The sequence below is a fragment of the Phacochoerus africanus genome, chromosome 4, assembly GCF_016906955.1.
Source record: "Phacochoerus africanus isolate WHEZ1 chromosome 4, ROS_Pafr_v1, whole genome shotgun sequence".
Lineage (NCBI taxonomy): Eukaryota > Metazoa > Chordata > Mammalia > Artiodactyla > Suidae > Phacochoerus > Phacochoerus africanus.
The window spans coordinates 73,926,988-73,942,943 of NC_062547.1; the positions used below are offsets into that span (position 1 = coordinate 73,926,988).

Below are 15,956 nucleotides of genomic sequence, written 5' to 3' on the forward strand. Positions count from 1 at the left end.
CTTTCTCTCTCTCTCTCCCTCTGAAAATGTTACTTTTGCTTTAATAAATTTGTAACACGCCCACCATGTCAATGCCATGACATGGCAGGGCGGAGAGGGAGGAAACAATGCAAATCTATCATTCTAGAACAAATTCTATCATCCAGACCCTCCTGTGCAATGCCCGGCAGTTTTGTGATGCCTGCTGGGTGAACGGCATGCCAGCTCTCTGGGGACACCCCAGCACACGATTTACCTGGGAAATGCTCCATGCTTCCCTGTCTCAAGCCCCCCTGGGGAACCCCCTCAGGGACACATGGGAACATTTGGGGAGCAGGCTTGCCCTGCCCCATGGACAGTCACCTCAAATGCCATATCATCTGTGACACCAGCCGGGTCCAAGACGCAGCCCCCGAAGAGGAGAATGAGGACCCGAGTGAACCGATCCATGGCCTGTGACAGGGGCCTGAGGTGCTGCTGCCTGGCAATCTGCCGCCACCACCCCCGCCCCTCCTTTACGCCCAGGGAGCAGCTGCTGCGGCAAACGTGTGAGCAGCTGAAGCTGCAAATTAGGAAAATGAAACCAGCCATGGAAAAGTAAAAGCAGCACCATAAAACGTGGGAGTGGGGAACCTTCAAACGCTCATGGAGTGATGTTCCACAGCTAATGGTCCCCAGGCCGTGTAAAGGGCACGTTTCTGAGACACCCCCACCCCGGCGCCCAAATATACCCTTTTGTTTAACACCAGCCAGTGGGTGGATGGGGCGTCCCCACCTCAGGCACATCCAGCCTCTGGCCACTAACAGCAGGCTGAGCAGATAACACCTGTTATGGACCCACAGTCTGTGTCCCCACAAATTCACGCTGAATCCTACTCCTCAGTGGGACGGTGCTGGGAGGTGACTGGGTCACGAGGCTAGGGCCCTTGTGAAGGAGCAGCGACTTCCTAATAGAGGCCAGAGGGCTCGAGGACACAGCAACAGAGGGTCACATGCAAACGAGGAGGCGGGCTCTCAACACACCAGCTCCCTGATCTCCCAGCCCCGAGCACAGCCAGGAATCAAGCCTGTTGTTTCAAGCTGCCAGCCTGTGGGTTCTGTCACAGCAGCAGGATGGGCTGGGACAGCCTCTCTTCGGTTTCTGGGAGGAGAGGGACTTTGGCAGCACCCCCAGATGGTATTTTTTATAAAACTTCCACGCTGCCAACAAAGCATGTGAATTGGATTCTGCAAGAGCAGAGACTGGCCTGGCAAGCTGGGGGCCAGGAAAGGGCCGGTGCAGACACGGGGTGGCACTGACCTTCGGCGCCCTCGGCATCCCGGCCCTGCGGCAGCGACTGGGGTTCCTCCTCCTCCTCCTCGGGGTCGGCCTCCAGTGCGGCCTCCTCCTTCATTCCGCCACCGGTCTCCTCCAGGATGGCTGCCCCAGCTGCCCCCTCGCCAGGAGACTTGGGGTCATCCGGCTTGGGCTTCTTGGGCTGGCTCCGTTTCCGGTGTGACCTGGAGAGAGAGGTTTGTCAGGCAGGAGGCCAAACAACAGAGGGGAGAAGCCCCCAGGCCGGACGCCCTGGCTGGCCGGCAGATGGAGCCCCCCTAGACGAGCGCCCCCAGGAGGGCAGGGGGACATGGGGCCCTGGCTGAGGCTGGCTCCTGGGGCCAGGGGGGCGGGGCCGCAGAGGCTTGGGGGAGGGGAGGGGGATGGCAAGGGTGGCCTGTGTCAAGCGGGTGCTGATGGCAGCTGGAGATGGGATGGCGGGACAGGGTGGCTCCGGGAGCCTCTGTGTGGTGGGGGCGGGAGAGACGGGAGCGCGGACTCGGATGGAAACAGCAGCTGGTGGAAAATGCCTGGACGACGACGACGAGACAAAAGGTGCACTTACGACAGCCCCGGCTTCCTGGTCTGCTCTTTCTTCCTCTCTAGATTGGGTTTTCTCTCCTCCTCAGTCTTTTTCCAGTGTCTGTTTTCTTTCAGACTAATTTGTCTAGAATGTAAACGTCAGGGGGTTTTTCTCTAGGACTCGCGTTAACTGCCCCAGACGCCTCGCTGCGGGGCCTCGCCCCGGCCCGCGCTCCCTGCGTCCTCTCCACGCGCAGCGGCTCCGAGCCCAGAGCCCGCGGCGGCCGCTTCTCTAAGCTACACCCAGGCCCTCCTCACCCGCTGCCCACGCGGCCTCCAGGCCGGGGCCGGGCTCCGGGTGTGACAGTCCCCAAAGAGAGGGCACCCCTTGGGCCCCAAGGGAGACTCCCTGCTGAAGCTGAGCTGTGGCTTCTTAGTGAAAACGAGGGAAAATCGAGGGGGGGAGGAATCAGAGTTAAAAAAGAAAGGAAAGCGATAAAGAGGGGTGGGCGGCAGGTTAGTGGCGGGCATCCCTGCCAGTCCAGTGCCTTTCCAGGGAGGGGACAGTGGCTTTTAGGTCTCAGGAGGTGAGTGACCGGCCAGGGAGCAGGGGCAAAAGCCGGGTCAGCGTGGAGAGTCTTAGCCCTAGGTGGGGCACCAGGACAGCCACAGGCTGTCACCAGGACACTCTTAGCCAAGGCAGCTGAGAGTGTTAGCTTTTGGGGGAGGGTTTTTGGCACTGGCTGGGGCTGCCCTCCCCTGGGGAGCTCTCTATGTGGCCCCAGTGGGGTCAGACACTAAGACCTTACAGGAGACCCTGCGGAGTCCCTGGCAGCGGCACCTCCAAGGATCAAGTGCTCGCTAAGGAGGAGCAGGGCCGACCGACTGGAGCCACCTCCCCCAGGGGCGTCTGCAGCACCTCTGCCTTCCGTGCAGGATGCTGGGACCTGACAGCCTCCTTGCTGCCTCCCTGCCTGACGCTGCTGGCTCCTGGGGTGCCTCCTTCTAACCAGCCCCTAACCCTAACCACTAACCACTGCTGGTCCTTCGCTGCTCAGCTGCCTACCTGGGGGGCCCCTGGCTTGTGGCTGCTCGGTGACCTGAGCCCAGGCAATGCCTGGCACATGACAAGCCCTACTTGATGTCTGCAGCATGGACCACCCTGATGACCAAACGCAGAAAGCGGGGAGCATTCCAGGGAGGGCGCATCATGGGCAGAGGCATGGCATCACACACAGCATGTCATGCAGGCTCACTGCGAGGGGAGGGGTGTGGGAGGACGGGTGCGGGGGGGTGGGGGCAGGGTGGGGTGGGTCGGCAACAGATGGGGGGCGGGAGAGGGCACGAGAGGCTCAGGCCTCCCTGGGGACCCTCCTCACGCTGGGTGAGCTTGGGAAATGCCAGGTACAGTCCCGACTTAGAGAGACAGATGGGAAGCTCTGGGCTGTCACCCAGAGGCTTGTCTCCAGATCCAGGGATGCTGCAGGGCTAGGTGCCCACAGGTGAACCCCCCTTCACTGGCCCCAGGCAGCACCCAGCAGAAGGCGTCTTCCTACTGCCAACTCACCTGGCCTCAGTTTCCCGCGACCCAGAGGAACCGGCCCTGAGGCCACTTCTGACCCTGCCCCACCTGCTCTCAGGGTTCCCAGAGAGCTCAGGCCTTCCTTGGCCCCCAACACACCAAACTCCTAACCCCAAGCGCCAGCACCAAAGCCCTAGTAGCTGCCGGGCCTTGCTAATGCAGGGTCCCCCTCCCCGCTCAGAATGGGGGCACCTAGGCACAGAGACGTAGACCAGGGACCATGTCCAACCTCAGAGGAGAAAGCAGCCTGAACATCCAAATGCAAAGAAGACTCTGTTTCGTGACAACATAAGCTGGGAAATAAGTGGTTGCTGACAGCTGGTGGAAGGAGTGTCGACCTTACACACCCTTGTCACAGCCTTGCCATAAACGCATCCGCTGGGCCCACTCTCTAGACGCAACACCGTTCCCTCTTTTAGCCATTTCTTCTTGCATTTTCCCTGTGTCTCCTCACGCTGCTACTGTTGCATTTTTTGGTTCTGGCTTCTCTGATGAGTTGCCAGCCCAGACACTTAGGCTGCCTGCCTCTACCCCTCCTGGCTTCTCTCTCTGCATCTGCCACCATCTTCGGTTGTGGCAAAATTCCATGTTACATTTTTCTTAACCAGTAAAATTGCACATCCCCGAGCAACAGAGTTGCTTGCATGGCTCTCTTTGCTTGCTCTTCCTGGAGTTAGTAACCAGAGTTAGTGACCTCTCTCAGAAGCCTGGCTTTCTTGGTTATCTCCCAGCTCCCGATGTGGACTCCTTGGCTCCTCAATGACACCCTGGGGCCTGCCCTTATCTTGAGACTGCTTTGGACTCTCCTGGGTTGGATCCGATTTCCTTGATCCCATGTCTTTGTTGGTTGATGCCCTTGTTTGGCTGGGGAACATCCTCTGGCAGCCTTCTCAGAAAGGAGGGGGAACATGGGACTTTGCTTGTCTAAAATGATTTTTATTCTCCTCCCATATGTGGCTGGTATTTTGGCTGAGTGTACACGTCTGGGCTGAAATGATCGTTCTTCTGACCTTTGAGCCCTTGTCCTTTGTCTATTAGCTTGTAGCATCACTATCACCAAGTCTGGTCCCTTTTTGGTCCCTTGTTCTTTTTTTTCCCTCCGATCACAGCATACAGCGGCTTGATGTGGGATCTCAGTTCTCAGACCAGGGATGGAACCTGGGCTGCAGTGGTGAAAGCACAGAATCCTAAGCACAAGACCACCAGGGTTCTTTATGTTGATCTGTTTGTTCATTCCAGAAGCTTCAGGAACTTCTGTTTAACCCGAGCTGTGAAATGTCTACGCTGTAGATTCCTCGAGCCATCTCTCAACTCGCCTCTTAGATTTCTTTGCTCTTGCTGAAATGTCCAAGAGCCATCCCTTTCCTAAAAGTCTTTTTTTTTAAATACACAGGGCCTTCTTCCATAAATGCCAAGTCACCTCCCCTTTGGGAGGAGAAATAGGTTTTCTTTCACTCCCTGCATGGCCCCTTCCCTGGGGTCCTGCTTTCCTTTTGTGTTTGAGATTGCCTTTCACTCTGAGTTTCCTCAGAGGTTTAGGGACCCCCTTGGCTGTGATGTACAAGGGACTACAATGCTTGGGGGTGGCTGTGTGAGCAGCGCTGGTAGAAGGGGACAGGAAGAGCAGGGACTCTGTCACATCAGAGAGGATCCTCAATGTCCTATCTACGGTCTGTTCTGTTGGGCTGCTCTGACCTGGCCCTGGGGTTGGGGATACACAAGGCTGCCAGGTTCGACCTCACCCCGGAGCGGGGCCACCACCTTCTGCTGGGAGATGGGGTAGTGGGAGGGGGCCTGAGCCCAGCAGTTCCTCCCTCACCTGCCCCCCATCCATTGCAGTCTCCGTCCCAGGAGGTGCCCGTGTCTTGAATCCCAGGCCTTGTGGCAGGAACCAGCCCACTCTCCATCTGTAGGCCTATGGATGCAAGTTTTCTCTGTGCTGCAAAGCCAAGTGTTACTTGCCCATCTTTTCCTTTTTTTTTTTTTTTAACCTCACCACAGCATGTGGAAGCTCCTGGGCCAGGGATCGAACCTGTGCCACAGCCGCAACCAGAGCCATGGCAGTGACAACATCAGCTCCTTAACCTGCCAAGCCACCAGGGAACTCCTTGCTGGCCTATCTTTTCCTTACTTCAAAGTCTACTCCTCACCCCCTCGTTTTCTCTGTTCCTCCTTTCTAGTTGTTTTTTGTGGCATTTCTGGGGAGGGTGGAGATACATGTGCACTTTGCCTGCCAGGCCTAATAGGATGTCATTTGGTTAAGATGACAGGAACCAAATCCTTACCCTAGTATTCCCAAGATGGAAGCAGGTATGCTTAGATCTCAGGTGGCAGGCAGGGCAGAGTCGAGGGCTCACTGAGGGCCCCAGGGCTCAGAGCCCCTCAGGCACCCCAAGGCAGGGCTGTTGTCCAGGAGTTCTGACTCTCCAGCGGCCCTGCCCAGAGTCACAGTCCCTTCCTCCCAGGGTTCCAAACCCCATGGAAAGTAGGTGTGTCCTTGAGTGGGTATCACCTTTGAGAAAGCACCAAGCATATTCTGCGGAAGTCACGGGGACAAGCTCCTGGAGCCATGGGGGCTGGCAAGCCCCTTCTGAGCAGCCAGGGGCTGAGCAGGGTGGTGGGCTCGGGGACCAGCAAGGTCAGGGTGCCCAGCGGGAGCGGGGTCAGAGGCAGGCACTGGTGTCCAGCCTGGCCAGAGCATCAGGCACGGGGAGGAGAGGGGAGACCAGGTCGGCCCTTCTTGGGTCTGGAGGCGGGCCAAGTGGGTGGGGATCCGCTCCCTGGCTCTTGGGCTCCTCGTTTCCGTGGTAAATGAGGAATGCGGGCGGAAAGGTGGCAAGTGGGAGCTGCAAGGGGGGGCGAGCAGGGCTGGCAGGCTCTGGCCGCCCACGTAGGATGGCCCTGTGGATGCGGAGGAGCATGTCACGTCTCCCCACTACCCTCTGCTCCAAGTGTGGAGGCTGCAGCAGCAGCTGCTCAGCTGCTCTGCACGGGGTGCAGAACACACACCTGCTGGAACACGTGGGCGACGCAGAGCGCTCCTTAAAGCTCCCGCTGGAAATAATCAGGAGACGAGAGGAAAGACAGTCTACATATGGCAAAGGGCTGTTCGGGCAGGAGCGGGGAGGGGGAACTTGCCGAAGACACAGGCAGAGAGCCGGGCTCCACTGAGCACTGGGCAGGGGTCACACGGCAAGGACAAGAAGGTCACAGGTTATGGGCCCTGTTTGCCACGGGATGGAGTCAGCTTCAGGTGTGGACAGAACATCCACAGGAAGGCATCGTTTTCTCCCAGAGGGGCCAACACCCGTCTCTGCCCTGAGATGACACGTGGGGCGAGGGGCAGGGGGCTGTCTGGAAGGATGGGTCCTCGAGGGGCAGGGCTAGGGGGCCTGGCTGAGCCCATCTGAGCAAGGACCGGGGAGCTGGCGCAGTGTCCCGGAGGAGGCGAGGCTGCGCAGGGACATGGGGGGAGTGGGGGCAGCAGGCAGCAAGCCCACCCCAACGCCAAGTCCTTGGGCAGGGGCATTAGGAGATGTCTGGGGATGTTGGTGTTGTCACACTGGGGGAGGGGGTCGAGCTGGCATTGAGTGGGTGGGGTCAGGGATGCCGCTCAATCCCTTACAGTGCCTGGGAGGGCCACCCACAGAGGAGGTCAGCAGTGCCCAGGGAAGATCCTACCCCCACATCTGGCCCAAGCCAGGGTGCTCAGGTAATGCTACTGCTCCCCCATAACCAAACCTCCCACAAGGGAGGCTCAGGGGAGCGGGCAGCCTCGGAGACCAGGCACAGCAATTTGAGAGCAGGTTGGCCGTGTGGCCAGGAGAGAAAGTCACAACGGACTTCTGAGGGCCACTGCCACTGGGGCGGGGGGTGGGGGGCAGCCTGGCCTTGGGCCTTCAAATGTGAGTCCCCAGTCAGCCTCTTTAGAGAAAGCCCCCCTCCAAGTGACTTTTTTAAAAAGAGGGGAATCTGCTTTACTCTACACGCTAAAGGCTATAAGGAAGATTATGTCTTTGGGAACAATGAAATACCTGTTATTCAGTCCCAGGCTGGCACAAAAGAGGGGTGGAGGGGAGAGGGATACTCCAGACAGGAGCAGTGCAGCAGGACGAGGGGGCAGGGGGAGTCTGAAGCTCTTCCCCTGCGCACAGAAGGTTTAGCCAAGGCCCGGCGGCCAGGTCCCCATCCTCCAGGCAGGTTCCTGTCAGCCTCTAATCCCATTCCGTCCTGGAATGAGGCCCAGCTCCTTGGCAGTCGGCTCTGTTGACCAATTAGCCTGAGCCACAAACCAATCAACCATTATGCAAATGCCGGGAGCTGGCAGGTCAGCAAAGCTCGCTCTGTGCTCTGTGCTCACCCTCTGCGCTCAGCGCCGCAGATGGGCCACACCAAGAAGGTGCTTTGCGTGAGGAATACACGGGAGAGTGGGGGATCGAAGGGAGAGACAACCAAAGAAATCAGAAGAGAGACTCACCTTCACACGGGCTGTGGGGAGCAGAGGTGAAAGCAGGTCAGAACATACTCAGAGAGGGGCCGCGGGGTGGGCAGAACAAGCTAATGAGGGCGCGTGGATAGGAAAACAGCCCCACGGGAGAGAAGGTTGCAGGCAGCATGACCGCTCCACCAGCCTGACTCTCCCCCAGTTTCTGCAGAGTATGGGGGTGCCGCCAAGGAAGGGGAGGCGCTGTCCGCGGCCACTGCGGCCAAGACCTGCCAGCAGTGACCAAGCGGCTGCAGGAGGAAGCCTGCACCAGAGGCCCAGAGACCCTGCCGCCTGTCTTGGCGCTAACCACAAGCTCAAGTGGTGGTTCTATTTTCAAATGGTTCCGAAGTTAAAACAATAATAACATTTTGTGACACGTGAAAATAATATGGAATTCCCACTCCAGTGTCCATAAATAAAAGTTTTATTTAGCATATGCCACGCTCATTGTTTATGGAACATCTACTGTCCGGGGCAGGCTCTCTGGAGCTGAGGGGTCACAGGAGAGCCCACCAGGCCCGCGAAGCCCTAACACAGACACACGCAGGATGTTGGCCACCTGCTCTGCACCGCCCCCCCAATTCCAGCCACACACCAGGCCCAGTGAGGGTCTGCTGACCATTCCTCTGGCACCAAAAAGCCTGGACATTTCCTAGAGAAAGAGCACAACGGAGACTGATGCTTCCCACAACAAAAGCAATCAGAAGAGAGAGGCTGCCTCTTCTCCTCCAGCCCAGCACAGCCCTGCCACCCGTGCCCCCACGGCCTCGCGTGGATGCCAAGAGGGTGCAGCCCTTCTGCCCCCTCCTTCCTCACCAGACACCAGGCAGCAGCTAGGCAGGGACCACAAAAGGTGGAAGGTGGGTCACAACGGGGCCCCCGTGATGGAATGGGGTGGCAGAGGGCATCCAGCAAACGGGTCTCTGCAATCACCTCCATGACTGTGGAGCCAAGCAACATATTATAGGAGGTGCCAGAACTAAGCAGCTGAAAACCTGAAAGGTAGGCGTGTGGCCCAGGCACAGGGAGCTGGGGGCCTTCCCCATGGCTCCCACCATCACTCAGAACCAAGAAGGGCCAAGCAGCCCAGATGCAGAGACAGGGCTCTTGCACCCAGGATCAAGAGCCAAAAGCCCGAAAGGGACAGTGTGTGGTCCTGAGAGGGCAAAAGGACCCACCTCCCAGGAGCAGACGACAGCCCGAGGCCCAGACCACACGGCGCTGATGGTGAGGCTCCAGATGCCCTCGGAGGAAGTCAGGCCTGAGAAACACATGTTGTCTCCAGAGCAGGGAGAGATGGAGGAAGAGGAAGAGCAGGAGGAGGAAGAGAGGAGGGATGGTAGAGGGACAGCCTGCAGCCCCTGCCATCAGGGAGCGCCGGGCAGGGGTCGTCGCTGGGTGACTCACCTGCGGAGGAGCTTGGCCTTGAGTGAGGCCCGGGAGGCGCTCCAGGTGCTCAGCTCGGGGCTGCTCAGGGCCGTGGGCCGGGTATGGTCCAGCACCGTGAGGTCTTTGCCCTGCTTCCACAGCTCGTAGCGCTCCGGCTGCAGGATGCGCACAAAGACGTCCATGGAGATCTTGACCATGTCCTTCCGGCATGTGCACTGTGCGGGGGCAGGAGACAGGCCACTGAGCCCACGGGCAGTGACTCCACACACGCAGGGCGTGCTGAGCCCACCCGGCCTCCCTAGAACCACTCTCTAGTGACAGGAAAGGGCGTCTTCTCTTCCCGGAGTCAGGGGGAGGCTGCTGCACCCCCGCCCCAGTGATGAACCCCTGGCCCTCCCCTCAGAGTTGTACCCCCATCTGTGCGTGGTCCGGCACAGCGCCCCGACCCACTGAGGAGCCAGGAGGCCACGTGCTCTGAGCTGCGGCTGCCTTGCATCTTTCCAACCAAAATCCCTCCCAGTCAGACACACGTGCCCCCGACTAGGGAACACGCACATGGACTGTTTTATAACAGCAGTAATTCCCAAGATTACAAAGAGGGAGAAAGCTGTCAGTTCCCAAAGAGCCAATAGGGAAACAAATGTGGTCTTCAGCGGGTGCTCCCAAGCCCCCGAGTCCCTGCCTCAGGCTTTGGGAAAGGAGGCTGAGGACTCGGGAGGCTCAGCCACTTGCCCCCAGGGCAGGGGGCGGGGCAGAACCCGCTTCACAGGGCCTCCGGCCTGGCTAGTAGAGTCCTTTGTGTCTGGGAGCCTCAAGCAAGGCCCAAGCAAGCACGATGAGGACAGGAGGAAATGGGGTCCTTCCCCACCCCTTGATGTCTAGACCTTAAATACCCTACACACAAAAAAGTGTCACGTCATCACGGTGGCCCCCAGGACCAGGCACCATGCAGGAGGCCCTCCAAATGCCCCAGAGGAGTCTGGGGCCAGAGAAGGCAGCCAAGGACCATGGCAGAAGCCTGGCCCAGGACCATGAGCCCTTGGTCAACAGGGAGGAGCCCAGGCAGCCATGGTCTGCTTACCTGACGGCTGAGGCCAAGAACAAGAGGGAGGACCTAAGAGAGGGCAGGAGGAATGGAGGGACCACTGTCCCAAGGCTGGTGAGCTGCCCACAAAGAGCCAAATGGTAGATGCTGTCAGCTCTATGGTCCAACCCTCTGTTACTACTTCTCAGCTTGGCTGTAACACGGAAGCAGCAAGACCAACTCATGTTCTCATATCGGGGGAAGTGCTGATAAAGCTTTTTTGTAAGTAAAGGCAGGAGTTCCCACTGTGGCACAACAGGATTGGCAGTGTCTTTGGAGTTCCGTGCAAGTCCAATCTCTGCAGCTGCAGCTTAGCTCGCAACTGCAGCTTGGATCTGAACCCTGGCCGAGGAACTCCATATGCAGTGGGGGGGGGGGGGGGGGCGGCAGGGGGGGGGGAGGGGGGTGGATATGGCACAGCCATGGCCTCCAGGGTGGGCAGCCCTAGGGGGCTGCACTCACCTCCCACTGAAGGGGCAAGGTCCTCGCCTCCTTATGGGAACATCTGTCGTGAGAGATGTGACAGGAGGCCCTCAGGGACACCTGTGCTGTAGCCCCTGCAGTTCTCACTCCTAACAAATAAACAGGCTTAGGAGATGCCTGTTCCCAAAACTGGCTTAAAAAGCATCTGTTTTCTTTTTTTCCCCAGACTGCAAGAGTGTGTGTGTGTGTGTGTGTGTGTGTGTGTGGATGTGTGTGTGTGCGTGCGTGCAGATGTTTGTGTGTATGTATACGTGTGGATGTGTGTGTGGATGTACTTAGAATCGCACATGCATTTATTTTTCATCCCATACAATTTCAAAAGACATTATGAGTGCGTTTCTGTTTTAAATGCATGTCTCGCCTCCATTTACAACCACCTCCATCACTGCCACTTTCTCAATGGAAATGCAGGAAACGGAAGGAAAAGACTTAATTGAGTGCGGCAATTATGTACCCTGCCCTGACGAGCCCTCTGCAACTTCCCTCAGTTGGCTCGGGAAACAGGGAAATATTTATGACCCAGAATCTCAGGCTGCTAGTGGGGGGCAGGGTGGAGGGGCACATGGCATTTTCTGCAGCCCCAGTGCCCCCACCCTGCCCGCTCCCAGGCCAGATCCCGGACCTCAGGCTGGGGACAGCAACAACCCGACCACGCCAAGTAGGAGGGAATATTTATGACCCAGCGATTCCCAGCAAACTCAATTCATTTAATGAAAAATTGCACAGGAGAGAAAGGCTGGCGATGTAATTTGGCTGCAGAGTGTGGGAAGGACAGATGGCACCCATGCTCCAGATTCCTGCCCGGCCACGGCCTCCCTGGCGTCGTCGTCAACAGCAGCTTAAGGGATTTGTATCGAGCGGCTGTGCAATTGCTTTTCCTTAAGTAATTAAAAAAAGCACCTGTGTGCGGCCTGCAGGGGACACGGAGCCCATGGCCCGTGGCCTGGAGCCCATCCCACACCTCTTGCCCGGCCCGGGCGAAGCACTGGGAACAGCCATCCTCACCTCTCCATGAGGGTTCTGGCTGTGGTGGGGTTTGTTGCTGGTGGGGATGGAGGGGTGGGGAGCATGGGTGGGCACAAGAGGAAGGAGGCAAGGCCCTGTGGGTCCTGGGGGAGAGGAGGGACAGCCCCCTGTCTAGGACACAGCAACAGTCACCTTCGTGGGCTGAGCAGCTGAGCTTGGGGGTGCAGACACTACAGACCCATCACCTTGACTCAGTGCAGTCTGGCAGTGAAATTTGCTAAGACCAGCGAAAAGATCCAACTTCTTAAAAGCAACTTCCAGGGGTTGAGCGAGCCAGAACTCCCCACAGCCCCCGCAAAGCTGTCTTCTGATCTGTAGCCCCTGCACAGTGGAACTGCGAGCATTGCTGCTTCACTTCAGGCCCAAGAGTAAGCACAGGGGCTCCGTGCTACAGGGCCATGCTGGGAAGGGGGCGCAGGGCAGCCTCCGAACATCGCCTGGGGAAGGCTCACATTCTCCCCTCCACCCCGGCCAGCTCCCAGACCTTCCTGAGCACCTGCTTGAGTCCCTAGAGCTGACAGTCTCTGTGGCTGTCACTCCAGCTCCTGAGCAGCACTGTCAGCACCAACGCCAGGCGAAGTGCGCTCTTGCAGGGAGCTAGCTGGCATGAGTTAGTTAGCTCTGATGGAGAAATTGACTCGGAGAGGAGGGAGGAGGGCAAAGGGCCCCCTGTGGCCTGAGCACACCCTAGGGCCCTCTGTACCTTAAAGACTCAGCCACCAGAACCATGGGGGGTGGGGCTCCCACTCTGAGAGGAACTAGGTAATGAGGCCGTGAACATCCTGTTCAAATCAACCACGGCAGGCGGCTGGTGATCCCACTAGTGCAAAGGGGCCATCTGGGGACAGAAGGAGTAGAGGCCTGGGTCCCACCACCAGCCTCTGCGGGACAGTCTGTGCCAAGATGAGCTGTGACATCTGTGGCTCCAGACCCTGGGCCTGCCGGCCTGCCTGCGGCAGCAGGGGAATGGGGGGGGACCTTCTGTCCACAGGGTGTGCCTGTCCACTGAGGGCTCTCAGCCCCCCCAATCTACTCATTCCCACCCCAAGATTCTGGGCTGGGTGGCCTCCCCTGGTGACGGGAACAGAGGGAGACAGCACAGCTGGGGCTGGGCCCCTCCTGGCATCCTTGACACACAGAGCCGAAGAAGCCTGACAGCCCCGAAAAGAGCCCTTCAAAGAGCCCTTGACTGCGCCACTCACTCAAGGAGCTGCAGGCGCCAAGTTAATTAACCAGTGGAATGGGAGGAATGGGGGCGGTTTAAGGTGACAGCACAGAAAGGACACACAACAGCTTGACCCCTGCAGCGACACCCCTCCCCAGGAGGAGGGACAAGACAGTCTCCAGGGAGGCCAGGCCCCTGGATAAGCAGACCCCAGCTGCCTGCAGACCGAGGGGCTGGCCTCGAGGGTGAGGGCGCAGCTCTGACAAGCCTCTAACGGGGCTCTGTAAGCCAGGCCCTTTCCTGTCCCTCCTGGGGTTCTCTCCCGAGGAAGTGAGAGATCCAGACAAAGACCATCTCTGCTTCATGACAGCGAGAAAAACACACACATGCACACACACACCACCCGTACACGCCTCGGGAAAACTCTACCCACGCTGTTCAACAATCACGGGACAGACGGGATGAGTGACAGGCACACCACGGCCCTGCGTGGGGCTGATTCACCAACCAATTCAATGACAGAAATGCTCTTAGGATGGATCTGTTCTTAGAAGAAATACAAAACACACAGTTAAGAATACAGCAAAGCCTCAATCACGAGCAAAAATCTTTAGAGAAAGCCAAGGACATCCATCAAACACCAACCATGGTCCAACCACAGTTCTCTCAATGAGGGGGTGGTTAGGGGTCGATTTTGTGGTATCTATTTTTTCTACATCTCTTCATCGAGCAGGGATATCATTTAAGTTGGCTGGGGGTGGGCAGATGATGGAAAGGGGAACCCAATCTGGCCTGCCACCTGTTCTTGTAAATAAAGTTTTATCGGCACACGGCCCCGCCCACAGCTGCATTGATGCTGCTACTGCAGAGCCGAGCAGTCACACAGAGACTGACAGCCCCCACATCCACAAATATCCACTGTCCCTTTCTAAAAAGTTTGCTGAACCTTGATTTAAGTCACAGAATCGTGTTTTTACAAGGTAATCTTGAAGCCCTGACCTCCAGTGTGTCTGTATCTGTAGAGAAGGAAGGAATTAGGAGATAGCAAAGTTAACTGAGGTCGTAAGGGTGGGGCCCTAATCCCGTAAGATGAGTGTCCCTGTAAGAAGAGGAAGAGGAGGAGTTCCCTGGTGGCACAGCACTGCCCTGGATCCAGCATTGTGACTGCTGTGTCTTTGCGTTTGATCCCTGGCCCACCCAGGGAACTTCTGCATGCCACGGATATGGTCAAAAAAATTTTTTAAATAAAAAGAGGAAGAGAGACAGATCCAGCTCCTGTGTCCCCGCTGCCCCCAGGGGCAGACACAGCAGGAAGCTGGCCTTCTGCATGCCAGGACTAGAGTCCGCACCTGCAAGCTGACTGTGCGTGGCACCCTGATCTCAGGCTCCTAGCCTCCAGAGTGTGAGACATCCGTGTCTGCTGTTCAAGCCACCTAGTCTCTGGTACCAGGTTTTAGCAGCCTGGGCTGATGAGGACAGGTGTCTGCGTGGAAAACTTACTGCCGTCCGCTTTGTACTGAGCATGGCAAGCCGCACACTCCCCTCCACCTGCTGCCAGAATCCGACTCTTGCCAGGTGCCAGGAAGCACTCAGAGTCTGGCACACGGGGCGTGGCCTCAGGCTCCACTTCCTCTGGGCCAGTTGCCTCTGCACCTCCAGCCCGAGCCAGCCACCCTGGGGGAATGTGGCCCCTATAGCCCATCAGGACCTCCGGGAGCCTAGGCCAGCTGCACACACCCACGGGCAGGCCCAGCCCCACACTATCCTGGGGGGCGGCGTGAAGTCTCCTTCCTGGGGGAGGCGCCAGCTTCTAACCCCAGGCACAGATTCCCACCTGCCACCTGGGAGTGCCCTGGGCCTCCGGTTTCAAAGAATACACGGAGGAACACAGGAATCCAGGTTCCTGAAACAACACCTAAGGAATAAAGGGCTCAGACCCTCGGTTACCTCGCCAGGAGGAAAAAGGGCCAGCCTTGGGGGTGAGTTGCTCTATTTTTCTTGGTGGTGGGTGTGTGAGTGAAAGCCCCTTTTCTCACCAAATCAATCCCAATATGCTATACCGACCAGCAGTAACTTTCTATATGCAGCTTGAGACACACCTCAGAGGAGGCCCAAGTTCTAGGCACCGCTGCCCCGCGGGCTCCCTCTCACAACAGGGAAAGATGCAGAAAACTTGCTAGAGCTTGAGAACGGTCTGGCCTGGAGTGGAAGCATATTTTAAGGCCTTCAATTTCCCAAGGTTTTGGATTTTTTTTTTTTTTAAAGGCACTGATCTTAGATTAGATTCAGCAATTAAAGCCATAAAATCCCAGAGCCAAATGGTTTCCAACTTTCAGCTCACAGAGAGCTCCATCTCCCTCCTCAGAACCACGACACGCTCCCAACTAATCAGGCTAAAAGGATATGGTCCCACAGCCCAGTGCGGGGCCCCGCCCTGCAGCAGTTCACAAGGGGGGGTCTGGAGAAAAGACATGCCTGCAAGGGGGCAGGAACTTGGGGAGAAGGGCCACGGCCCCTGAAGGTCTGCCAGAGCCTTCCCCATGGCTGCCAGGGACAAGCACCTACTATGTGCTAGTTTGGCCCTGCCCCTCCAGATCTGGGTGCTTTTTGCCCAGATAAGGCCCTGGGGCAGGGAGGGCCCCCCTTCCTGCCTCCTTACCCCCCACCCCAGTCACTGCAGCTCCCAGACTCACCACGGGCCCCAAGGACACCAGTGTGCATGTGGCTGGCCTGCTCTAGTTCTGAGGGTGGGGGTGGGGTGCAGAGAGGGCAGTGGGGAGAATATGGGGGGAGAGAGGGGGTGAGAAGGGAGCGGGCAGAGGGAGTCCAGGGGCAGCAGGAGCCTCACAAGGCAGAACCCTGGCCCCTGCGGCTGCGCCATCCCCACACAGGGTGCCCCTGACATGAACCCTCCCTGTCACATAA

General features: G+C 58.0%; 1 protein-coding gene across 7 annotated transcripts in view; it reads right to left on the reverse strand.

Annotated features, from left to right (window-relative positions):
• The window catches only part of KDM4B (lysine demethylase 4B), a 142,118-nt gene that overhangs the window by 21,721 nt on the left and 104,441 nt on the right, over positions 1-15,956 (reverse strand). The window contains exons 11-14 of one of the 7 annotated variants that reach the window (XM_047777412.1): positions 9,292-9,488; positions 9,063-9,145; positions 8,701-8,825; positions 8,293-8,536 (exon numbers count right to left, since the gene is read on the reverse strand). In XM_047777412.1, coding sequence (XP_047633368.1) covers positions 8,336-8,536; positions 8,701-8,825; positions 9,063-9,145; positions 9,292-9,488 — 606 coding nt within the window. In that variant the 3' untranslated portion in view covers positions 8,293-8,335. Of the gene's footprint in view, positions 1-1,279; positions 1,480-1,859; positions 1,962-8,292; positions 8,537-8,603; positions 8,826-9,062; positions 9,146-9,291; positions 9,489-15,956 lie in introns of those variants that run through there. The other 6 variants (XM_047777411.1, XM_047777414.1, XM_047777417.1 and 3 more) reach the window with 6 other exon arrangements.